A 24,857-nucleotide genomic window follows, 5' to 3' on the forward strand; every position below is an offset into this window, starting at 1 on the left:
TAAAGGCTATATGACACCATCTTCAAGCAGCTTGATGTTCCTGTGACTATAGGTGCACATATTACGCATACAAAGTGATGACAAATCGAAGAGACAGATAATACGAATGGTAACAAAAGAGCACAGAACACCCTCTAGTCTGTGCAGGGTACAATGAAATCTCAAGACTATCAAGGGATTCTAGAGACAAATGCGCTGCCCGGCGTCAGAAAGCTTGGTCTCAGTCGCAGGTCATCGGTCTTGCAACAGGAAAATGATCCAAAACACACAGCTTAAAATGCCCAAGAATGGCTAAGAACAAAACAAGGGGTACCAACAATTTTGTTCACGTGTGTAATTGATGAGAATGTAGAAGCAGTCATAAACCAAGGATGCAACATAAACAAATGACAACAAAGACTTTTCCCACTTGAGTAAAATATTGATGCCATGTCACTGTGGTTATAAAAAGATGTTACTTCACTTTAAAAAAAAAAAAAAAGCTGTGGTGACCTCAGTGAATGAGTCCATCCAGTCCTGGCTGGCAGCCTTGCAAAAACAAACCGCAGCAGCATGGATGCCAACAGGGAGGAAAATGAGCGTCCAGCCTTTTGAAAGCGGACGTACAAAGAGCGTTTGTGTGCAGCCTACGCAGATTGGCATTGCTAAACTTTCCCCCCCGTTTTTCTCGCTCTGTCAGCGAACAGAACACCTGCGACCGAGAATGCTATAATGACAGCCTTGTTTCTCCAGGAAATGATGCGTTTCCTGACTCGGGCACCAGCAGGCTAAGATTAGAGCACGCAAACTGGGAAGAAAAGAAAGAAAACCTACTTCAGCCCACGTCTGCAAGCGTTTATTTGGCTTGAGACTGTGATTTAGTGTGTAAAAATACATTATACATATACACCTCTAGTAAAAACATTAGTGAAAACATATCTAAAAATATACAGTCAACAGCAGACTAAAAAGCGTTTGCAAGTGAGGGGGATGGAATAGTCTTTAGAAGAGACAGTTCATGCACTTGACCGCCTTGCTGCCATAGTCCACGCACTCTGGCCCAATGCACTGGCAGCAGGCGTTGTGGAACCAGCGGTATTTGGACCCACCCATGGACTCGCAGTACAGTTTGCACTGGCGGATGGACACGCAGTCGTCAAAGTAGACCACCGTGCACATGTTCTCTGCCGGCGGGGGGAAAAGACAGCATCCGTTAAAAGGTTGTTTCATCCTGCCTAATGCTCACTTGTACGACTTTTCTCCTGTCAAAATCAGTCAATGAGCTTCTAAACCTTATTTTATGCAACATTTAGGACTAACGACGATCTAAGCGGGCCACAATAGTAGGTACAAAATATCAGCAGAAATTTTACAAAAATAAAGTCAAAATATTAAGAGAAAAAATTTTAACCTAATGGGAATAAATCATAATTTTGCAAGAATAATGTTGTAATATTATGAGGAAAAATAATCATGTTCGTAGTAAAGTTGAAAGATTAAAGAAAGACTTTTTTTTTAAGTGGTAATATGAAAAACAAAACAACAAATGTTGGAATTTTTGGAAACTTAGGTGGCATAAAAAGTTAGAATGCTACAAGAATAAAGTCAAAAGATTATGGTAACAAAGTCATAATTACCAGAGATAAATTTACAAAAAGAAAGTTGAAATAGCTGGAAAAAAAAAAAAAAAAAGAGCGGAAATTGAAAACAAACAGCTGTAATTTTATGAGAATAAATTGAAAACAAACAGCTGTAATTTTATGAGAAAAAGTCAAAACATTAAGAGAGAAAAGTCGTTTTCTAACTAGAAAAAAGCCACAATTTTACCACAATAAATTTGCAATGTTATGAGGAAAACTAATGTCATTTTAGCAGCATAGAGTTGAAAGTCTTTCACTCGGTTATACAGTTCAGGAATTGCTGTTTGTGTCATGTACATGAAGGAATGCAGGAAATTCGTACTGTCTGTCAAACATTTCGAACATTTCCCAAAATGTTGGCATTTCAACCGTATCGAAAGGTTGCATTTCTTTTGCAATGTAGCGAGCGACACCGTTTGTGAGCGCGCACCATTTAGTTTATATTTACTTTGCTGACCAAACGTTCAGTAAGTGTTGGCTGTCAGGACAAAGGCTCTGCTGCACCTCCTGCAGTATTTTTTTTCGTATTCTTGTCACTACTTTTGAATAAATGCGACATATCGGTTTGTTGGTGTTCATGCGCTCACCTTGCTCATTCTGTTTAAAATTGAATTCGCCTTAGAAATCATCGCTTCTGTGCCTTCGTTCATGTTAGCTTATGCTGGCTCATGAGGTAACTTTAAGCTAGCACTCTGTGCTCTGTATCCAGTCACTAGTAGCCCCGCCTCCACAAAGAGGCTGAATGAGAGCAGGTCTCACTCTCTCCGTTCATTCCACTATTGAAACAATGTGCACAGACAAATGCAGAGTGAACCTTCTTGTCATCCAGCCTGTGTGGTACAGTGAGACGCCGAGATGAAACACACACGCATGCATGCACATGTCAATATATTGAGACCTGAATAGGTATCGACTTCATTTTTTATTGTTCGATTAATCGATTATCATGACAGGCCTAAACAAAACAAAATAAAGTTGGCATTTTTGGAAAATTTGGTTGGAGGTAAAAGGTAATATTAGCAAAGACTGAAGTTGAAACTAATTTTCACCACCTTTTTTCTTGAAATATATATCACTTAGCATGATTACATGTGTTGCTTTTCAAAATAAAGTGGCAAAGTTGCATCCTTTCATTTTTCACTATGTGGCCCTTGCTGGAAAATGTTTAGACGCCCCTGACTGACTATATTGCAGGTGTTTCTAATATTTTGGTAGCTTGCATATGAAATTCTGATGACATATGAATATTAACTCTACCAAAGACTGTTAGATGAATATCTCTCCGAAAGTGTCAGATAAAAGTAAGCATTATTGTCAGCTCTTGTATCTCAATAGATATGTAGGTGTACCTAATGAAATGTCCTTGAATTATCGTTTCAAGCCTAATTATTATTTGATTTTGGAATATTAGTGGAATTGCGAGTACTTTTAATGTACTAAAAATGATAAATACTGGGTGTAGTCATGCCACTGGGGCCAGTTGCGTGTGTCACGGTCACCTTGAGCGTCGTAGCTGGCATGGATGCTGTTGCCGGGCACTGACACGTTCTGGTGCGGGCCGTCCAGAGACTCCAGGAAGGAGACCAGGTTCTCGTGGTGGGACAGCTCCTCGGCCACGGGGAAGGAGACCACCATCATGTTGACGGGCGCGTCGCCTTCCGTAAGGGCACGGAAGAGCGAGGGGATGGGCCGGTGCAGCTCCTCCACCGTGCTTTTGGATGTGGCCGGAGAGTCGCTATAGTTCTTGGGGTTACACATTCCTGGAGACATGGCAGACACGAGAGAGTTGAACAACGTCTTTATTTGGCTGGAGTCCTACAGTGTGTGGGCCTTAAAACCGTTTTAAAAATATATTTTTTACTAGGGTTGTCCGATAATATCGGCCATTAATGCATCAAAATGTGATATCGGTAGACTTCGGTATCAGGTTTTTTCACGATACTGACAACCGATACTTTTTAAAAATGCTGTATAGATGGACATTTTAATGTTCACATACACTGCAAGACCACCTCCTTTGTGCTCTCCGCAGGTTCTTTTGTTCCTGGCCGCTCTGACTGTACTGAAGTCGAATAGCTCCTCAAGTTAGCCTCTGGGACACTAGCAGTTAGCCATTCATCCATCTTTTTCCATCCATCATTTTCTATGCTGCTTCTCCTCATTAGCGGGGGTATGCTGGAGCCTATTCCAGCTGACTTCGGGCGACAGGCAGGGTACACCCTGGACTGGTCGCTAGCCAATCGCAGGGCACATATAGACAAACAACCACACTCACTACTACCCGGAGAAAACCCACACACGCACGGGGAGAACATGCAAAGTCCACACAGAGATGCCCAAGGAAGAATCAAACCCAGGTCTTCCCGATCTCCAGACTGTGACTGTGTGGCCAACATGCTAACCACTAGACCACAGTTCGGCCCGTTAGCCATTCAGTGAAGCACAAGTAAGCTGCACTCCCTGAAGGTCTCGATGTTCCTGCCAGCTTGTCGATCTTGCTCGGTAGTGAATTCACGTTTCTCATGATAATGGAAGGTAACGAAGGCTTGAATCTCCACTTCCTTCCTAGCATCATTGACCTTTCATCTAAGCCCCAATGCTACCGCCTTTACTGTATATCAATGGATGGACAGGGAATCACACCGATACCGGACGTCGCACGTCATGGCACGTAAAAATGTGCTTGAACAAACAAACAGAGCTACTTGAAAGGCAGCCACTCGTGGCGGCGGTGTTATAGATACTTTATTACTCTTCAAGAGAAATTCACATTTCCAGCGGCTCTGAAAAATGTCATAATGAACTTAATCACAAAACGAAACAAGCCAGGCAAAACATGAGATAAGAAAAATAAGAAAATAGAATAAGAATAAATAAATAAATACGGAGCAGATCACATCAAATTTGTAGTGCAATATACACAATAAATAATAATAATACATAATAATAATAATACATAATAAGGCCATAAGTCCTGTCCTGTCCAGTCCAGTCCTTCCACGACAGGAGATACAGTATGTGATGTTACACATACCGGTATCGGTATCGGTTGATATCGGAATTGGAAATTGAAATACATATCACTGGAGTAACTATGCCAATATTATTCATTTTTTTGAGTCATATTTGCATCTGATAAAACCAAATAAGTGTGAAAATGTACAGACTAAGCCTTCAAAAAAAAAAAGGGGGGGGGGGGGATTACTGCACTTCAACAAACTAAACTCCTTAAACCTTTTTGTGTCTGTAAATGTTTTAATTACATAACAATGTTATGTTTTAGACTAATTAAAATGAAACCAATTAGGTTTCTTTAAAACATTCTTTCAATAAAAAAAGAAAATCAAGTTTAAAATGTATATCTAATGTACATTTTATTTTTAAAAAATCATTCATAATAAACATAGTAATATATTATTACTGTTTTCCTACTGTAATATTGTAATATATGATGAATTAAACAACTAAATTAATTCAAATCTCTTACAAAATTCAAGCAAATTATTCACTTCATTTGCTCCACTTGGCCTCAATGCAAGCGGAGTAGAACAGCCAAAAGTAAAACAGTTATCCGGATCTGCACCAAAATATATACTGCAAAGTTTAGCCAATGTGCTTCGTAGTGACAGATCTCTGTGGAAGAGGAAATGAACGCAATACACTAAGTCCCCTACTAACGAACATCCGACGTGCAAAATTTCGGAGATACGAACAAAGCCGACTAGTCTATATTTTCATGTGTTTTGCCTTATAAGTCCATATTTATACTGCTACATGGTTGACCAGCAGAGGGCACTGTGACACTGCTAATGGGACCAACAGCGGGAGAACAAGAGGAGGAGGAGGGGAGGAGAGAGAAAGCTAAGTTGTACTTGTATGATACAACCCGGACAGAGCGTGTGATTAAAGTTTATGAAGAGTTAATAGGCCTGCTTAATTCTACACCACCCACAGAACACTACCTCTTTTAGAAGAGTCTAACGAAGACGACCATTTGTCCTTTTTTTCAATAACTCCTCCTCCTCCACCACCACAACGGCGTATGCTCGACCACTCCTCTTCAAAGGTAAATAACATTTATCATTACGTATTATTATATCACTTTTATTATTGTTTTTTTCATTAATTATCCTCGTTTAATATTACTACTGCATCCAAACTCATATTTACATACATACACATATACTGTATATGTATACACGTACATGTAGTACCTATATAAATTGGTAATATTACCTTTTCCCCTACTTAAGAACAATTCGACATAAGAACGGTTGTCTGGAACCAATTGTGTTCGTAAGTTGGGGACTTAGTGTATTGTGATAGGCGCACGTCGACAGAAAGTGACAAGGTGTGGTGCAGATGATCAAAGGCTGCGATAGCAGGAAGTCAGAAGGCCAAAGAGGTCGTCCCGCTCAGATGAGCTGCTTGGCGAGAGATCAAAACAAACAAGAAGAACAACAAATGCCGCTTCTATCTGGACCTCCTCGGCCTGAGCAAGATAGGTAGAGAAACATGGCCGCTGTCAAGCAAGGGTTGTGGGCGGGACTTTGCAACTAATTGTCTGCAAGCCATTGATCATTTGTCTAAGGCAAATTGTTTTTGTTGGTTTTTTGGCCCGCAGTATATTCTAAAAATATAATTTGACCTGAAAACTAAAAAACAACAGCAAAAATTGAAAAATGAGCAGTCATTTTGCAGGAATAAAGTCAAAATATTAAGAAAAAAGGTTGTAATGTAACGAGAAAAAGTTGTACATTTACGACAATAATGTAACATTATGAGGAAAAATAACGTAATTTTGGTACCATAAAGCTGAAGTATTAAAGAAAACAGACGTTTTCTTTTAAAGTCATAATATTACGAGAAACAAACAAAACAATGACTGAAGTTGTAAATTAGGTTGTGGAAATAATTATAAAGTTCGGAGAAAAAGTCAAAATATTATTGGAATAAAGTCATAATTACAAGAAGAAAATTTACAAGAAGAAAGTTGAAATATAATAATAGATAATATAGAGCAAATAATAATAATAATAGATAATAATAGAGCAAAAACAACAACAGTAAAGATTGAAAAAAAATAGTAACAGAGTTGAAATATTAATTTTTCTTTTTTAATTTTTTAAAAGTCATAACATGAGAAACAAACAAAACAAAAATAAAGGTTTCATTTTTTGAAAATGACGTTGGGGGAAAGTTAGAATATTCAGGGAATAAAGTCATAATTACAAGAAGACAATTTACAAGAAGAAAGTTCAAATAGTTCAAAATGTGAGAGAAAAAAAACAACAGCAGACATAGAAAAAAACGAGTCAAAAATATTAACAGAAAAAAGTTGGGTTCTAACTAGAAAAAAGTCTCAATTTTACAAGGATAAACTTGTAATATTATGAGGAAAAATAATGTCATTTTAGTAACAGAGAGTTGAAATATTAAAGAAAATCTGCTACTATTACAGTGTTCCAGACTGTGACTACATGGTCTCATTTTGTGACTAAAATGAAAGACATTGCGAGTAAATGTTTCATAGGAAATGTGCCAGCGTGTGTAATTGCTCATGTTTTAATCGCGTTCGATCGACTTTTCTATCATCTTTGTTTACGCCTTTTGCTTCTTTTGGCTCACACTTTGTTCTGATCCCTGGTGGCGGATTTATCCACCTAGTCTCTGGTCCAAGAACTCCATATTGTGACTCTTTTTTTTTTTTTTACCATGATTCATTTTGTCTCTAAAACAAAAATTGAAATTTGAAATATTTGGAAAAAAACAGCCAAAAAGGGAAAAGAGCAAAGTTGATACTAATAATAGGCTTTTTCACCAGTATGACAAAGCTGAGATGCAGTTTTTTCTTGCAATATATATATTGGTCATGATTGTGCGTGCCACTCACCTACGCAGTCGCAGCACTCCTCCCACAGGTTGCCCAAACACAACACGCACTCCTTGCAGCAGGAGCAGTTGCCATCTGTTGGACGGCACTGGCACAGCTCCTGCACGACACACGGAACACACATAGAGGTACTATTACTGTGGTGCTCCATTGTACTGTGTCATTCATACTGAGGCCTGTTTCTGCTGGGATAGAAAAAGCGGCTGAAACTTCCAGACGACTTCAGTTCAGCACCCTCCTCCTCCTCTTTCTTGCTTGCTTTCTTTCCTGAGGCGGAACAGAGAGCACATTCCTCCAAGTCAAGGTCACCGCCATGAGGGAGGCGGGAGATGGAGGGATTGGTGAGGGGGGAGAAAACACCTGGGGAAGAGAACATGGCTGCACTTTCCCCTCCTCCACCCCTCCTCCTTGTGCACAAATCTGTAGAAGCTATCTCCCAACACATAAACAAGGCGGGCAGTGACTCACTCGTGAAGAAAGCACACACATGCTTCACCTCATTGCCATCTTCTCAAACACCAAAAGCAGCCATGCTATTATTACCCCCAGATACTAGCCGGGGGAGGAATCTGATGACTTCCAAGGCTCACAGCTAAACCTCCTCACATGCAATAGAACAAGCAAAGTCTAACAAAACCAAGTAAACACCACAATATTGGTTATTGTTGACAAATATTATGAAAGCAGAACAACCCCAAAGGCCAAATATGGGGAATCGGAGGCTCAGAGCTAAACCCATCATAAACTGGAGCACCTGATGTTCCAGGTTTTAGTTTGTCATATTTGGAAAACTGCTACGTTGCATTGGGCAACAAAACAAGACACAAAAGCACAGCCAGTGAAGTCAGCGGCATCTGTGGCTCAGAGCTAAACTTCTTCACATGCAATAACCACTAGCCAAGTGTAACAAAATAAAGCAAACACCAACCTAATGATTGTTGTTGAGAAATGTTACTGTTTGTACATACAAAAGCAGAGCAGTCCTAAAGCACAATTACGACAAATCTGAGGCGTGAAAACAATCTTAATACAGTAGTGTGAAAAAGTGTTTGCCCCATTTAAATATTAGTCAATGACAACACAGCTGAACACAAAATGCAGGTTCTACATTTTTTTTATGAAACTTTTTTTTATTAAGATTATTGGATTAAAAAAAATCCAAACCTACATGGCCCTGTGTGAAAAGGTGATTGACACCAATCACCCTGTTAAAACGGAACTTCAAAAAACTTTTTTGCACTACTGTACAGTGTATGAAGGAACATACAGTGTTCCCTCGCTATGACGCGGTTCACTTTACTATTTGCTATTACACTGACTTTTTTTGTGTGCAATTTTTTTACAGTGTAGCATGCTTGTTTTTTTACTGCATATGAACGCATTGTGTTCTGCGTCCTGATTCGCTAAGGGAGAACCTGTATTGCCTAATGTTGACATTATTACCCAAATAACTTGAAATATTTTTTTTAATTTGCTGCCACAGCGACGCAGCAGGGGCACGACACTGCAGCGGCAGTCTGCCTCCCATGCAGCCCACCACCACCACTTCAAAAAAATCCTAGGATAAACCCTGTACTGCATAATTATTCAAAGGGGAGCGTTGACTCCCTATGGTAAGTCATAATTATGAGACAAAAAGTCAGAATTTTCAGATAAAAAGTCTAAATTACGAGAATATAAATCATAATTATGAGATAAAGTCATAATTATGAGATAACATGTTGAAATTACAAGAGTAAAAGTCATAATTATGAAATAAAAAGTCAAAATTATGAGATACAAAATGCGCATGTCCCTCCTTCTTCACGGGAACCTTCGTTACATGGCACTCGACACACACGCAGTTTCTATCACATAATTTAGACTTTTTATCTCGTAATTATGACTTTTTATCTCACCGAGCAGCCGGACGTGCCTACCCACAACCCAGACAAGGACAAATCAAGGCCACCCGCGGATGCCAAAGCGTATCCCGTATCCATCCCTAAGCTCCACCGAGAAGCCCAACATTCCCAAATGCCCCGCAATCAGTGGATTGTATTCGACATGTATATGGGCATGAAAACAAAACACACATAATAATCCTAATCATCATAAATAACAGATAGTAGAAACTTTACAAATGTTTTCCCACTCAAAAGGGAGTGTGAGGGAGCCCATGTTTATGGAATCCCACCCCTGCATGTTCCATTCATTTAGATATACAAGTTCTATTTATAACTGTAAAAACTATAAATGTGAAGTTATGCACAATATTATTATAAAATGATGAGAAGGAGACCAAACAAAACACAACATCAACAGTCAGAAAAAAGAATAAATGATAATAATTGTAACAATCAAGTAAACACCAAGCTAACGATTGTTGTTGAGAAATATTAGTATGCTAACATACAAAAACAGAGCAGTCCCAAAGCCCAAATATGAGGAATCTGAAGCTCAGAGCTAAAGATGTTCATAAATAGGGACAGCTTCTCTTTGTATTTTATTTGGAAAGCTGTTAGCTTGCACTGACCAATCAAAACAAGACATACAAAGCACATAAAGGCGCCTTTGCCTTTATGTGCTTTGTCTGAGCACATACAAGCTCAGAGTTAAACTTCCTTACATTACACCAGACAGCAGAGTGAAATATCAGCATGTGCAGTGCCACTTCAATCAACCATCTTTACTCAAAACCCAAATACGCTACTCACATAAAGCTATAGGGGTGAGAGGTGACATTTCAGGGTGAAACTAAAATGCACGTGACCCTTATCTGACCTTCTCAACAATTTGGAATGCATGTGTCCAACTGCTCAATGTTTCACGACTTATTACACCACTTGCTGTTCTCTAACAAGGAACTCAAAGGCTAAATTACAGCGGGTGACTTTTTATTTCACAGCTAAACATTTTCACTAATACGTGAATGTAGATTTACCTCCATCATCCACCTACCTACACCCCTGCATATATAAACACACACACACACACACACACAATTCTGTGTGGGGACGCGACCCATCATCCTCCCACCTGCACCCATGCATACATAAACACGCACACACACACACACAACCAGGAATCACCCTTGTCACTGACAGCTAGCAAGTTGGTGTCGTCGAGGTCGCGGAAGCTGTGGCGCTTGTTGTCCCGGCCAATGATTCATTGGCCGAAAAAAGCCACCTGGAAACAGCGAGGGAGGGAGGGAGTGAGTAGGGTGCGGGGGTGCGAGGGAAAGCAGGGCCTGCAGATGTTTTGGATTGTGAAGAAAGTGAATCCACAGGGAAAAGAAGTTGGTTTTGAAGGCAGAAAGTGTGCCAAGGAGAACATTTGTTTTTTCAAAATGAATCCGTTAGCTCTCAGCAGCCTTTTCACCTCCAAATGTTGACTTGTTCCTGCTTTGCAAGCACGAGGATGTCACAACAACACAAACGCAAGGCTTTAACATTTCACCCCTGAAATGCTTTACATTGTGTTCCCCTCAGATCTGGAAAGAATGTGATTCTGGATGTTTAGCATTAATACCGACATTGGAAGTGTGACGATGACTTTGTGGACGTCACAGTAAAACACACACACACACACACACACACACACACACACACACACACACACACACACACACACACACACACACACACACACACACACACACACACACACACACACACACACCAGGAGGCTAATCCGACCAAATGCAATCTGACAGGTGGCATAAAGCCAAGCAAACACCTCATGTTCTCCTCCATGTCAGAAACCATCATTCTCCCATCATGCACTGGTCTACACACACACACACAGGAAGTGCCAGCTAAACATGAAACCAGCCAGCGTTAATTCAAAACACGGTCCTTCACATGCCTACAAGAACATTCCGGTCTTTGTTGCAGAGTCCAAACTCCAACATGGCTGGCAGATGTTCTGCTATTGGCAGCTGGAATTTTGTCATAGCGCAAGCATCCTCCATCCTCCAACATTTTGGGATAAAAGCAGAAAAAAGACTTCTCCCGACCAAGCAATGCCGTTGACAGAAAATGCGCAGTGCTGTTGTTGATTCAGCTAAAGAAGACTAACATGCAAGAAGTACATCCATGGGGAGCTACTTGGCATTATGCTCAATGCGACACTGGAGTGGAAACAGGAGCATAAACAGGAGAATAAAGGACAAAACAAAACAATACACTTCCGACATAAATGGGCCAACTATGAAATGTAGTTATCTCATGTAAGTGCATGTAAACATAAGTCCTGTCTCCCACAGGACTACAATCTATTTGCGGTGGTGGTGGGTGGACGTAATAGTCAAATTTGCCTAATTGGCTAAGGCTCATTTGCGAAAGGTGAGTAAGAACCAAGAAAAGTGAAACAAATATATTTAGAAATACAAATGACCTTTCATATGTCGCTTCTTCTGACCTGTGAGTGCTTTTCAGGTTGGGGGTAGGACAGGGGGCACATGCTGCTTGTTGAGAAGAGTGATGCATGCTTCACTAGAGTTGTCCCTTTTTTGAAAAAGTATCTACAGGAGTCTGACTACTTGCTAAATATGTTGGCAACACCAATCCTTCCTGCTCCACCCTCTTTTCCTCTGGCAGACCAGGTGTGTTATCATGTGCTTATGAGCAACGGCTAACAGCTAGTGCCAAATCTATTTGTGGCGGTCCAAATGCATTTGTGGCAGGTCACAACATATGGGAAACACTGCATTTATAGTCATAGAAAAGAATTATCAGACCACACTTGTTTCTTCAGTTTATTGATCAATTTAATGCCTGGTACAACTAAAGGTACATTTGTTTGTGCAAATATAATGATGATGATAAATATAGCTCAAAAGGATTTAGTTTAAGAGCTGATATCTAGCAACTTGCATGGTTTTCTTTTTGTTTTCATTGTTATATTTGTCCAATCTAAGGTACCTTTAGTTCTATCAGGCATTCAAATGAACAAGAAACTGAAGAAACAAGGGTGGTCTAATCATTTTTACCATGACTGTATATATCCATGCAGACTTTCTACTGTGGCAGCAAAGTTGCAGGAAAAAGCCTGTGTCATGGTCGTATATACTGTATAATATAGAAACAATAACAATGAAGGGAGCTTTCGTGAGACATCCAGCTGGAGTGTGGTGTCTTTACCTGGATGAGGCACTTGCTGACGTCGCTGGCGCACAGAGCTTTGTTGCAGCCTGAGGTCACGGGCAGCGCTGAGAGAAGGAAGAGGACAGTGACGGTGGTAGCGGCTGCGGCGACAGGGAGGATCCGATGACCAGGTCTCATCCTAACGGCTCACCAGCACGGCACTGGAACACGAACACGTCCACACAAAGACACGTAAACTAGCTCATCATTGTGACAACTTTGTAACATTACAACAAGCACATAAAAACACAAATGGAGGATTGGAGTAGCACCATCTTAAGGACTTTTGAGGACTGATCCATTACAAAATAAGGACTGATGAGCGGAGAGTTCCTTTAGGAGAAAACATAACATGACATTAGTGAGGCATTAAAGCCCAGGCGTCAAACTCAAGGCCATACAAAATATTGTTTTATGTGGCCCACGAAAGCCTGGAAATAATGCATGTCATAAAACCACTTCTTATTATTTTTATATAATTTTTTGTTATATTTGTATATATATTTTATTTTGAACTCTTTTTATATAGTTATATGATTTTTTTACATTTTACTATTATTTTTATATTATTGTAAATTGTTTTATACATTTCATTTATTTTCTTAGTTATTTAACTATATTTATGTTATATTAAGCAAAAAATTATTCTAAAATTTTTTTCCCTTGCTAAATGTATTTGTTGTCAATTTTGACAGAAAAGTTCTTGTTTAATTAACAAATCCAACTTAAAATCATTGTTTTATTTATCAATGAATAATTCAGATATGAATCATTATTTATACTGTAATGACTACAATTATTATTAGAATTAACAGTATTTGTATTTGTATCGCTTGGCACCTTGACTTCTTTCAATGTACGGTAAGTTTGTTGGTAATACAATACAAAGTGAAAATGATATTAATCAAATGTATCATAATATCATGAGGTGATTATACATGAATGGGGTTTCACAGTTACCGGTGGCCCTCTGAGGGTAACGATAACTGCGATGTGGCCCACGGCGAAAACGAGTTTGACGCCCATGCATTAAAGAAAGTAGCACTGGAGTAGCTCTGATAGTGTGAGAGACCACTCATCAAGGTAAGACAAACACAGCACATTCAGCAACAAAAACACAACAATAAAGATAACTAAAACAAGCACTAAGAGAGTTATAAACAATAAAAATATATCAAATCTACACAATTGCCATAATTGTTAACAGTCAATGCATCAACAAATTGATTACTGTGCACACTCCAGCCCTCAAAAAGCAGCTTGAAAGAGTCACGTATTAGTAATAGAAGTAGTACAGAAACTGAACACTAAACATTAAGTAGTGTTGTCCGTTCATTCCTGTTGGCCCTCGTTCATAAACACATTATAATGGGAATGTGCGTATAACTCCACTTGTTACATACGCAACCGGTCTGCCAGAGAGGAAAAAGATGTAGCAGGAGAGATCAGTGTTGCCAACTTAGTAACATTGTCGCCGAATTTATAGTCTTTTCCAAAAAAGCGACAAATCTAGTGAAGAGACTTTTAGAGAGTAAATGGGAGAGGCTGTGAAAAGGGTGAGATGTGCCCTGGGACTGAACTGGTGTAGAGTGGTAAAGGTATAGCTGTGTGTGATCAAGTACAACAACACTGCAGTTTGTCTTCTATTTGCTGGTTCATTAAGCTGTGGCAGCGTCGAGGAAAATCATGTACTGTAAATACATCTCATGGCACAAAACTGTGGTGCGTTCAAGGACCTGCTGAACAAAGTGCAAAATCTTAATGCTTGAGGAAAAACATCAGCGATGAAACAAAGGCATAAATGTGTAAAAATGGTGAACTGTCTAACATAGACTCTGACATGAAAGCACACGTTGCTCATCCCAACGAGCAGCGGGTGCCGCCGTAGGCACCTCCCCCATTTTACAGCACTCACAGGCGGCTCTGTCTTGTTTGTGACAATTTGAAAAAAAAACAACAAAAAGAAGCTACAGAAGTTTATTAGTAGTTGTTTTTTGGTGCTTAACGTTATTTCTCTCTTCTACAGCATCAATGGCATGCACATGCATCCTGGTAAACTATGCAAATTAGATGACAACAGTGCGCCACTCCCCCCAACCCACCACAACTACAATACATTGCAGTCCTGTGGGAAATGCGGATTAAGCCTTCACGAAGCATCACTAATAACATGAACATTTGTAAACTAGACAATGTGCAATACTTCATTATTTGTTCATAGTTGTTTGTTATTCTTGTTTTATTATTCTATTTCATTTCTACCATTTACTCTGTGTGCTGTGCTGCTATTGCTACTTCTGTCTTGTACGCTGCATGTGGTGTTGCTGCTGTTGGAGCCTTCATTTCCCTGAGGTCAAACGCCCAAGGGATCAATAAAATTATGTCTAATCTGATTTGATCTAATCTAGTAGTAGTAGTAGAAGAAGAAGAAGAAGAAGAAGAAGAGGAGGCCAGCAAACATCTGGCAACATCAGCTTCATGTCCATGCAGAGAGAGTTAGCATGTTCAAGTTGTGAGTCTTCATTCTTTGCACCCCAAAAACACACAAAACTCTTTTTTGTTCCCCCGCACACACAATCACACGCAATGCTCCTCATAAGCGCGCCGAAAATAAGTAGTAACAATAAAAACTTACCACGACTAAGGAAGAAGTTCTTTCTTTCCCGTCTTTTTTTCTCTTTTTGTGTTCTTTCCAGGTGATGTGTGTTTCCGTTCGGCCGTGTGGGTGTGCGTGTGTTGTTTGCTGCTGCGTGGAACACACACGGGGCGTCAGTCACAGCGACGACGGGCAGGCTGGCGCCTTAAAGGAACACTCTCCATTTTCTCCACGGCAACACCACAGGGACTCGCCTCCTCCCCTGAAGGAAGATGGACAAGCAAACCGGAAACAAGCAGTCGCGGCCGCACTAAGAAGAAAAAGAAGTGCTGTGCAGCAAACAAACACACGCCCGTCCAGTGTGTTTTTTTACAAGCTCGTCACGCCCCCCCCCGTCACACACACACACACACCTCATTAACACGCCCCTTTTGTCTGAGCTCTTATCTGCGCCTCATTAGGTGGGTAAAGAGAGAAGAAAGGAAGCCACAAAGCGCCAAAGGCAATTCAACCGACTGGTCACCATCCATCACTTCCGGTCACGTTTTGCTTTCACTTTTCACTACACAATAAACGTATAAGTCAACGCATTTCCCCACCGTAAATGCACACGGAATGGTAAAGTCAAAATGCAGTCAAATATCAAAATACACGCATCTAAAACCAAAACAAACATGATCTTTAATAAATGTAGTTAGTTGTATGCTAGTAAACAAACATGCAAGTCAAAACTGGTGCCATGAACACAACGCAAAAAGGACACTGTCACAAGTAATAAAATATATACCAAAATCTACCTAAAACATACAAATACATACGCGGTCAACAAATAATGTATCAGATACACACTCAATGAGAATAACGAGTAAAACAGTATTTTGTTTTTTTACCGTTATATTCTGACTTCCGGGTTTACTTGATCGCCAAGTTAAAAGCTTAGTAAATGCAGGTTCGCTGAGATGAGTGCATTACTTACCGGCTGGCAATATTACTGCAGTCTGACTGTACATCTGTTTTGAATTCCTTACATAATTTTTTTTAATCTACAGTCATATGTAATGTATAATAAAAAATTATATAATTTCTATAGACAAAAACAAAATATTTTTATTAGTTTAAAATTACGAAATACATTGAATTATGTGCACTAACTGCTGACGGGGAATGTTACTGCAGTCAGACAGTACATGTTTTGATGTTCTTCCATCATTTTAAACAAATCTTTAACCATACCTAGTGTATAATTTAAAAAAAACTATTATACATCATTTCTATAGATATAAACTATGAAATACGAGGAATCATGTGGACGACCTGCCTGGCTGGGAATTATACTGCAGTCAGATTGTACGTCTGTTTTGAATTCGTTCCACATTTTTTTAACCATACGTACTAACAACACGTAACTAATAACATAACTAAATAATCTTTGGTGTTAAAAAATACAATTTCTTCATAACCTATATACATAAAAAATACTTTACCAAGTTCAAACCATTGAAATACTAAATACGTACAAGTCATGTAACAATTAAATAGTAAAATAGGCATTTTTTGTATGTATAATGTAAAAACAATTATATATTTCTATAACTAAAAACAAAATTAATACACACACTGAATCGTGTGCACCACCTACTGGCTGGGTAGCTGAATCACAACAGCCTGATGTTAGTTTCACAACATAAAATTTATTCAATTATATATTACAAATATGTACAAGTCATGTAACAAGTAAATATTAAAATAGACATTTTTTAGAACTATCGTTCAAAAGGCATTATGTTGAAAAAATAGGTTTTGTTGTGATCTCACATTGAAACTGTAAAAGCTTTTCTTCTCTCCCCCCCTTCCTTGGAAGCCATGACAGACTCGAATGTGCGCAACACACAAAAGGACGACAGACAAGGAGGCCGCAAGAAGGACGATTACACAAAAAAAGAGCTGCAACACTTCAGTAAAACTCACAATGTCTACAGCACGGCCTCGTAGGAAAAAGTAGAAAGGATGCAAGGCATGCACAGCATTAATTGCCAACGTGAAGAAAGAGCAGCTGTGGCGCCAAACTGCAGATGAAGAAAAACAAAGACGGTAAAAACAACACCTGTGTAACAACAAGGACGTCACGGACAAAGAGGAACACGCCATATAAAAAAACCAAACACTTTGGTCCATTAAAACATGTGACAGAACAAGTTTACAATGAAAATATCTAGTATTTTTTTTGTTTGTACAGGTTTCAAACAATAATTACATGGCTATGTACAAATGCACAATTGTATGTATAAAATAAGTTAAAAAATTAAGAGCACAATCTGTACACAACGTATGAACACAATGAAAACTATTGAAATCTTTCACTTGTGTGACCCTGCTTGACGCGACACGGTGGCAGAGGCGGGACGGCGTGCGAGCGCCTTCCTGCACTGCTCGACCTAGCCTTTTGGTCTCCTGGACTTCATGGTGGCCTGGACCCCCATCATCCTGAGGGCAGGCGTGCCTCCGTTCGGAGTGAGCTTGGGTGTGGATCAGTCCTAAGTGCTCCCCATCTTAAATGCTTCACATTGCTTTGGCGGGTTCCTGGAAGGCGCTGGTCCGCCTGGCGGCTCCTCATATGGGGGTGAGGTCGAAGTCGTCGTTGACCTCCACCAGCGGGATGTAAAACTCAGGGATCTCGAAGATGCTGGTGGACTTGTAGGTGGCCGGGTCGAGCTCCTGCAGTTTGAGCTGCCACTCCAGGCGCTGGACGGCGTTGAGGGCTGCCGCCTCGTGCTGCTGCCTCATCAGGAGGCACGTCTGCAGAGGAGAGGGAGGACCATGCCTTTACATAACACATTCGTGGATACATGCACGGCGTGAGCACGTGTCTGCTGAGCTCACGCCACAGTGACAGCAAGAGGAGTTTCTTTCATCCAAGTGCTACAAGATGAGCACTCCAAAAATATCTCACTTTACACATTATTTTCTTTGCATTACTAAAGTAAAATTCAGTATCAATTTCAGTGTCCCAAAAAAAAATAAATAATCAGAACATTACAAAGAATTTCATATTAGGACCACATAAAAAAATAAAAAGGTTTTAAGATGTTATCAGACCAGAAGCTATCATGCTAATAATACGAACAACACAAAGCGGAGGTGTAGGCTGCTTATTTTTATGTTATTGAACTTTTTAGGATGTCTTCAACTACAGCCAAACCTCTGTTTTCGTACGCCCCACTTTTGTAGGATTCTGTTTTCATAAAAAAAATGTGCCAAAACGTACCAATCTAGTCTGTTTGTCCTGTACTGTATTGTTCCGTGAAAAGGAGTGCCCAAACAAAGAACCCACAGAAAGCGTTGCTGTCTGACGTGCACTTTTATGGAATGCGACTGCTAAATAAGCCACCATGGGGCCAAAGAAAGTTGCGATTGACAGCAATTTGATAAAGAAGATGAGAAACACTATTGAATTCAATCTCACAAGGATGTACAGGAAGTCCACATCAACAATAACTTCCTTTCATTCTGCATCAATAATTATTTCCCATTGTTTTCTGCATATAAAACTATATTATATCTTTATAGAAAATATTTTTTCATCATATTTTGGGTGTCTGGAAGGATGAATTATATTTACTTGATTTCCTACGGAAAAAATTGCCTCAGTTTTTGTACACTTCGGTTTTTGTCTGACCTTTTGGAAATGATTCATAATAAAAACAGAGGTTCCACTGTACGTAAATACCAGACCGCCGTGAATGACAGCCACGAAAGTCAGTCATCTTAATCAGCTTCAATGACAATTTCTGAAAATGTTTTATGCTGTTTAATTTGTAATTGTGAAAAATACAAAAATATACAGTAATCCATCGTTCATGGCAGTTAATTAGTTCGAGACCCAACCGTGATAAGTGAACTTCAGTAAAGTAGTATTCTTTATTTATAAATGGAATATTTTGGTAGTAAGAGCATAGAAAACTTGTTTACCATCTGCCAAAATACTTTTTTAAACATTACTAGAGCCCTGTAGACATGAAAAACACCAAATAGCCACCTTTACACTCCTGTTACCCAATATAGTGTATTAATAAGACATAACTGACTTACACTTTAGCTTTACGAAAGTTCCTTGTTTTTTTTTTGCTGTGGCTATTGTCTCATCATTGGAACATTACTGACACCTCGTGGCCAGTGTGGAATACTACATATGCACATATACTACATATGCTAATATACTACATATGCATCTATGAATGCGACTTCTGAATGCCTAATATTTGTATTATATTTCATTTAGTCATTTTTAACTTTAAAATTTGCTTAAATATGCATTTTTTTTTATTTTTTTTTTTTTACTAATAACAGGCCATGTTCAACCCAAAAAAACCGGCATTATTTATTTAGAAAAACTGCGATAAGGGTGAAGCCGTGAAATTCAAAACGCAAAGTGGCGAGGGGCGTATGTTTTTGTTGGTGTGTTCTTTTCTTTTCCTACTTTCCCGATCAAGCATCTCAAAGAGGTCGGAGGTGAAACTGACCTTGAGCTTGTCGAACTTGTCGTCAACATCTTGCAACCAGGACATGAACTGTCTGGCGTTGAATCGATCTCTCACAGACGTCTTGCCGTCGTCACTCTGCCCAGCAAATGTAAACGCATGTCAGCCATTTTGGTGAAAGTCGGGTATTTGTTGGTCTTTGTTTACTCCGCTCACCTGAACATCTTGAGGCATGTTGTATACTTCGGCATCTAGCAACACAGTGCAGGCGCTGAAGGGCAGCGTCTGATTGGCCAGCGTTCTTGCCGCACGGTAATGCACTCGCAAGACCTCCTGCTCATTTGAAACTATCAGCTTTTCCTGCGAGTGGAAAAGAAAGAAAATGAGTCCCATCGGGATTTCAAAATAGCTTCTGACACAGGATGAAAGTGGAAAGGAGGATCACCCTCTCGATGCTGTGCTGCAGGCGCAGCTTCATGCGGACCACCTCCTGCTGCTTGAACATCTCCTTCAGCTGCTCAGGTAATGAGGGGGGTGGAGTTATCTGGCCAAAAGGAGAGGAGACGCTTTTGAAGGTCAACACGGCAGCTCATTAGTCAGTAGGAATACTAGATAAAGTACCAGATACTCCAGTACTACTGAATACTTACTGTTGGAATACACAGCTTGCTGAGCGGGTTCCCATCCAGCAGGTAGGACCCATTGAAGGTGACGTATTCGTCGTAATACTGTGGCGGCTGTGGCGTGACACTGCACAGGACTTTGCGCTTCTCCTCGATCTTCTTCCGGATGTGGAGGAACTCATAGTAGGGGTTGGCCCTTTCTGTCTGGTAGGGCTCGATTTCCTCCAGCTTGACGGACGCCACAATGGCGGCGAGAGACTGCTGGCCTCGTTCCTTCTCCTGCTGGGTGGTGCAGCAGGCCTGCAAAGCAGGCGCTTTGGGCATCTTCCTTTTGCGAGGGTGGGGTACATGCACGTCCGCGTCCTCTTCCGAGGAGCGGATCTTGATCTTGGCGCCAGAGCAGTCGGACTCCTGGTCTGCGGACTGAGGGGAGGAGCTTCCTGAGGCGCTGTAGCTCAGGTCGCTTTGACCTGCGGGCTGCATGGAATCCTCAGCAGTGGACTCCGGTTTCCTGTCAGCGGGCTCCACCTCCATTGGCTCACAATGGGAATCTGAGGGGCACTCTGAACCCAGCTGCTCCTCCACCGAAGAACTCTGAAGATAGTCAGCGTTCTGCTGGACGTCAGCTATGTCCTGGTCTTTTTCCTCATGGTTCACGGCACATGGCTCGTTGTCCGACGTGTCCATCAGAGCATCACAGGTGTCACTTTCATTCAGATCCAGATCCTCTTGAAAACCTTTGGACTCTGTGCTGGGCTTGTTGAAGCCTGGTAAGGATTCTGTGGAGATGGGCATGTTTGTGCTGGTGGAAGCTACTGGGCTTTCCATCTCCTCCATTTTGAGACCCTCTGAAGCATTTTCCTCACTTTGCAGTTCTGCTCCATCAGCAGTCACTACTTTGTCCTTCTGGTCCCAAAGGTTCGCTGCAGACAAATCCTCCTGCCGGATGCATGGCACGGCACACCTCGAATGGAGGCTTTTTGGGTTTGTGAGCTCCGACGCATCTGTAGATGGAGATAATAAAGGTGGCTCAGAGTCCCTGTCAGTGCTGTCCATTTGTGAACTTTCCACACACGCGACGTCCTTCTTGACAGGAGCGTCCGAGTGCTCAGTCGGGACTGGTTTAGGACTACTACACAGAGTGAGACTCTTACTTGGAGGATCTTGGTTAGGCGTGGAGCTGCCAGCGGCACCTCCACAATCAGCGAGCACCTCATCAGCAGAACATTGACTGACAAGTGTCTCCTCTCTTTCACTTGCCATCTCCCTGGTGTGCAGACCTTCTGGGTTAGGTTGCATTTCGGGTGAGGCGTCCTCGTCCAGGATGGCCCTGAGGTATGGAGACTCGTGTCTGGGTGGAAGCGTGGCGCGAGCACTGTGCTGCATGTCTGCAGGATTGCTGCAGTCTTTATCCAGAGCGGACGGCAACCTGGTGGCCTGAATGACAAGAGACGACTGCAGGAATGCAGGCTGCATGTCGGCCGCCTCCGGGTTCATGTCTGAGTCGTACTCCGCGTGCTTGGGGGTGAGCATCGTGGCCTGGCAGGAATCCTCGGAGCTCGCCACAGAAACTAAGGACACGGACCTGGACATGAGGCCGCAGTGCTCGCCCTCGGGCCGGGGAGATCTGCTCAGACAGTTCTCCACTACAGACATGACCTTGGCACTGATGGAGGGTAGGCCTTTTCCATCCAGGGACACGGTCCTGAGGCTAGAGGCCTCCTTCAGGGGTTTGTCTCGAATGTGGACATCAGAGGCTTCGGAGCTTTTGGAGCGCACAAGCTCCTTGCTAAAGCAGGCTTCTGTCCTTGTCCGGTCTTTGAGCCTGGACTTTCCAGGGTCGAGCAGAGGTCGCTGTTTGAGCCTCTCCCTCTCCTTCTGCTTGATCTTCTCCAAGTGTTTGCGATGCCACTGCTCAATCTCTTGGTCTTTTAGACTAAGCATGCGCTCAAAGCTGGTCTGCATCAGGTCATCGTTGACTAGTCGTTTCTCTTTGGGCCTGCTGTCTCGCGTTCCGGAGGCTGGCTTAGATTTGACCTTCTCCGTGTCCGTCTCGCTTGGCTTGGTCTTGCTGGTCTTGGCTTGCTGGGGGCGGTCCTTGTCCTTGTCTCTGTCCCTGTGCCTGTCCTTGTGTCTGTCTGAATCTCTGTCCCGCTCTCTCCGGTCCCGATCCTTTTCTGGTGTTTTCGCCATGTCCTCCTTTGATTTCGTGGCTAAGGGCTTCCCGCTTTCAGAGGGATAAACCTTCTTCTCTTCCAAAAGTAACTTCAGATTGGAGCCGGAGGAAAGAGTCCCATCTTTTAGTTTCTCTTTTCTCTTGCGGTCATAGTCCTTTTCCTTTTCCTTGGAGCGATCCGATTTGTCAAAAGGCTTTGCTTTCACACTGCTTGTGCGATCCTTGTCTCTGTGATCGGCAGCGCCGTAATCTCTGTCCTGCCTCTCCCGATCCGAGCGCTTGTCCATCCTATCTCGACTTTTCCTGCCGTCTTCATGCCTCTTTGCCGCAGATAAAGACTTCAGTTTGTCGCTTTCCTTGTAGTTTTTATCACCTGGCGAGTGGCAGGAAGTGACTACGGATCTCTCTTTTTCCTTCCAGCGATCCAACTGATTCTGCGTTTCCGCTTTGTCCAAGTATTCACCCTTGGGCTTTTTTTCCTTGTCAGGATGCCTTCTCTCCATTTTTTCAGGCTCCTTTTCTTTTCCCGAGAGCCTCTTGTCCGTTTTCTCGCGTGAGCTTCTTTCAGAGGGCTCCAGATGTTCCTGATCAACTGCGAGGGTGCTTATGGGCTTCTCGTCAGTCTCTTCTTTCACGCTGTTGCTCTGCGGCGGCTCGTCTGGAATCTTCCCGCAGTCGTGGCAGTCGCCTCTGTCGTCACGCTCGCCAAGCTTGGAGTCTTTCAGCCTCTCCTCCTTGCGTTCTTTTTTTACGGCCTTGTCCTTGTCTCGCTCGTCTCGCGGCCTCTTGTCCTTGCCGCTGGAATGTTTCTCCTTGGCATTCTTCTCCTCCTTGAAAGGGGAGCACTCCGAGGTCCTCTGCAGAGAGCAGTTCTCCTCTGCTTCCCTTTTCAGAGGCAGCGGTTCGTCTGTCTCGTCACTTTTGAAGAAGTTTTCTTTCCAGAACTCTCTGTCAAACTCTAGATTCCTGTGGCCATCTCTCCTGGGCTCCTTCTGTCTGTGCCGGCTGCGCTCCGCCTCATGTTCTCTCCTGTGTTTGTCTTTCTCCTTGTGTTTGACTTTGTGCTTCTTCGACGCCTTGCCATCCAAGTCGCCCTTCCGCAAGGCGCCCTCGCTGCCGTCGATGGCATGTGTGATAATGGTGGCGTCTTTGTACGGGCTGGCGTCTCGCTCGCCGTCTCTCTGGTGATGTTTGCTCTTCTCTTTGTGCTTGTGGGCTTTGGTGCTGGAGACCTCAGTGCAGTAGTCGGCTTCCGAGTAGTGGTTGTACTTGACGGCGTCCACAGGGCACGAGCTGTTCTCCTGTTTGAGCGGTGTGTGTTTGTCGGCCAGGCTGTGGTTGAGTTTGGGAGATTTGATGGAGGACAAATGGAATAGATGCACAGACGTGTCATCTTTGGGGCTGAAGGACATCTTGAAGGAGTCTTCCTCGCGTCCCTTATCCGTGCTCTCGGACACAGTGGCGAGCGAGAGGAGCAGTGTTTTACTGTTCTCTTTCCCGTCCTCTTGGTTTTCCTTATTTTTATTCTGGCTCTTGTTCTTCCTCTTGACTTTGCCCTTGTCTTTTTGCTCAGCATTCTCCTTTTTAGACCTCATGTCTGCTTTGACTCCCTCCGAACTCTGGGAACACGTGGGGGAGTTCCTTTTGTCAGGGAGGCTCTCACTTTCGTCGCTGGATGTGTCCGAGCTACAGTGCACTCGAGGGGGCTTCTGCTTTTTGGCTTTAGGGGAGGGATCATCCTTGGCGCTCTGCTTCCCGACCACATTGTTCATATCCTTGTCTTCCTTCTCTCGCTGCCGCAGTTCCCGCCGCAGGATGTGTCGATCGTTCAGGGCTTTACTAAGATCCTCCTCTTCTTCCTCGTCCTTGAACTCGTACTCATCCAGGCCTGCCACGGACGACAATTTTGCTTCTGGTTTAGCATCAGAGTCTTTCTCCAGGTCTGAGTCATCCATGTTGTCGTCCACGCTGGATGGATTCACAGAGGGGGGGTCCTCAGAGTCTGTGGGTAGAAGGAGGCTGGTTTATTGCAGCTCTACACCACAATAGTAAACATATTGTTAGAAGTAAAGCAGTATCTTTACTCATTAGTATCATTTTCATAACAATATGATTATGGAGGTGCAACTAATGTTGCGGATTGTGTGTGTGTGTGTATTTGCAGCTGTCATTTACCTGAGGAGCTGTCCTCTTGGTCATCTGAAAGCAACACCTCCCCTTTTAAAAGCTGTTCCAGCTCCTGTGAGTCGGCCACGTCCACTGGACGCTCCCCTCGCTTGTTGGCCTGGAAAGCATTCCCGCCGTGGCGCAGCAGCAGCTTCACAATCTGGATTAATCATCAAATGC

General features: G+C 42.2%; 2 protein-coding genes across 3 annotated transcripts in view; both read right to left on the reverse strand.

The window, feature by feature from the left end:
• Positions 1-112: 112 nt before the first annotated feature.
• On the reverse strand, positions 113-15,624 carry twsg1a (twisted gastrulation BMP signaling modulator 1a). Its single transcript, XM_054768826.1, has 5 exons — positions 15,274-15,624; positions 12,636-12,799; positions 7,513-7,612; positions 3,119-3,379; positions 113-1,163 (listed from the first exon to the last, which is right to left on the reverse strand). The coding sequence occupies exons 2-5, from the start codon at positions 12,774-12,776 to the stop codon at positions 982-984; spliced, it is 684 nt and encodes a 227-aa protein (XP_054624801.1). The 5' UTR covers positions 12,777-12,799; positions 15,274-15,624; the 3' UTR covers positions 113-981.
• A 1,229-nt stretch (positions 15,625-16,853) lies between these two features.
• ankrd12 (ankyrin repeat domain 12) overlaps positions 16,854-24,857 on the reverse strand; it is a 47,607-nt gene continuing 39,603 nt past the window's right edge. The window contains exons 8-13 of one of the 2 annotated variants that reach the window (XM_054768816.1): positions 24,687-24,837; positions 20,363-24,513; positions 20,158-20,256; positions 19,929-20,072; positions 19,755-19,850; positions 16,854-18,030 (exon numbers count right to left, since the gene is read on the reverse strand). In XM_054768816.1, coding sequence (XP_054624791.1) covers positions 17,845-18,030; positions 19,755-19,850; positions 19,929-20,072; positions 20,158-20,256; positions 20,363-24,513; positions 24,687-24,837 — 4,827 coding nt within the window. In that variant the 3' untranslated portion in view covers positions 16,854-17,844. The remainder of the gene's footprint in view (positions 18,031-19,754; positions 19,851-19,928; positions 20,073-20,157; positions 20,257-20,362; positions 24,514-24,686; positions 24,838-24,857) is intronic. The other variant, XM_054768817.1, reaches the window with a different exon arrangement.

This window comes from Dunckerocampus dactyliophorus, chromosome 2 (assembly GCF_027744805.1).
Source record: "Dunckerocampus dactyliophorus isolate RoL2022-P2 chromosome 2, RoL_Ddac_1.1, whole genome shotgun sequence".
Classification (NCBI taxonomy): Eukaryota; Metazoa; Chordata; class Actinopteri; order Syngnathiformes; family Syngnathidae; genus Dunckerocampus; species Dunckerocampus dactyliophorus.

What these genes read in the sequence shown, in the direction of transcription:
- twsg1a (XM_054768826.1), bottom strand. Translation starts at nt 12,776, where the DNA reads ATGAGACCTGGTCATCGGATCCTCCCTGTCGCCGCAGCCGCTACCACC. An exon ending in TCAGCAAGTGCCTCATCCAG is followed by an intron (nt 7,613 to 12,635) that starts GTAAAGACACCA and finishes TGTGTCGTGCAG; the next exon opens with GAGCTGTGCCAGTGCCGTCC. An exon ending in TGCCAGCTACGACGCTCAAG is followed by an intron (nt 1,164 to 3,118) that starts GTGACCGTGACA and finishes CCCCGCCGGCAG; the next exon opens with AGAACATGTGCACGGTGGTC.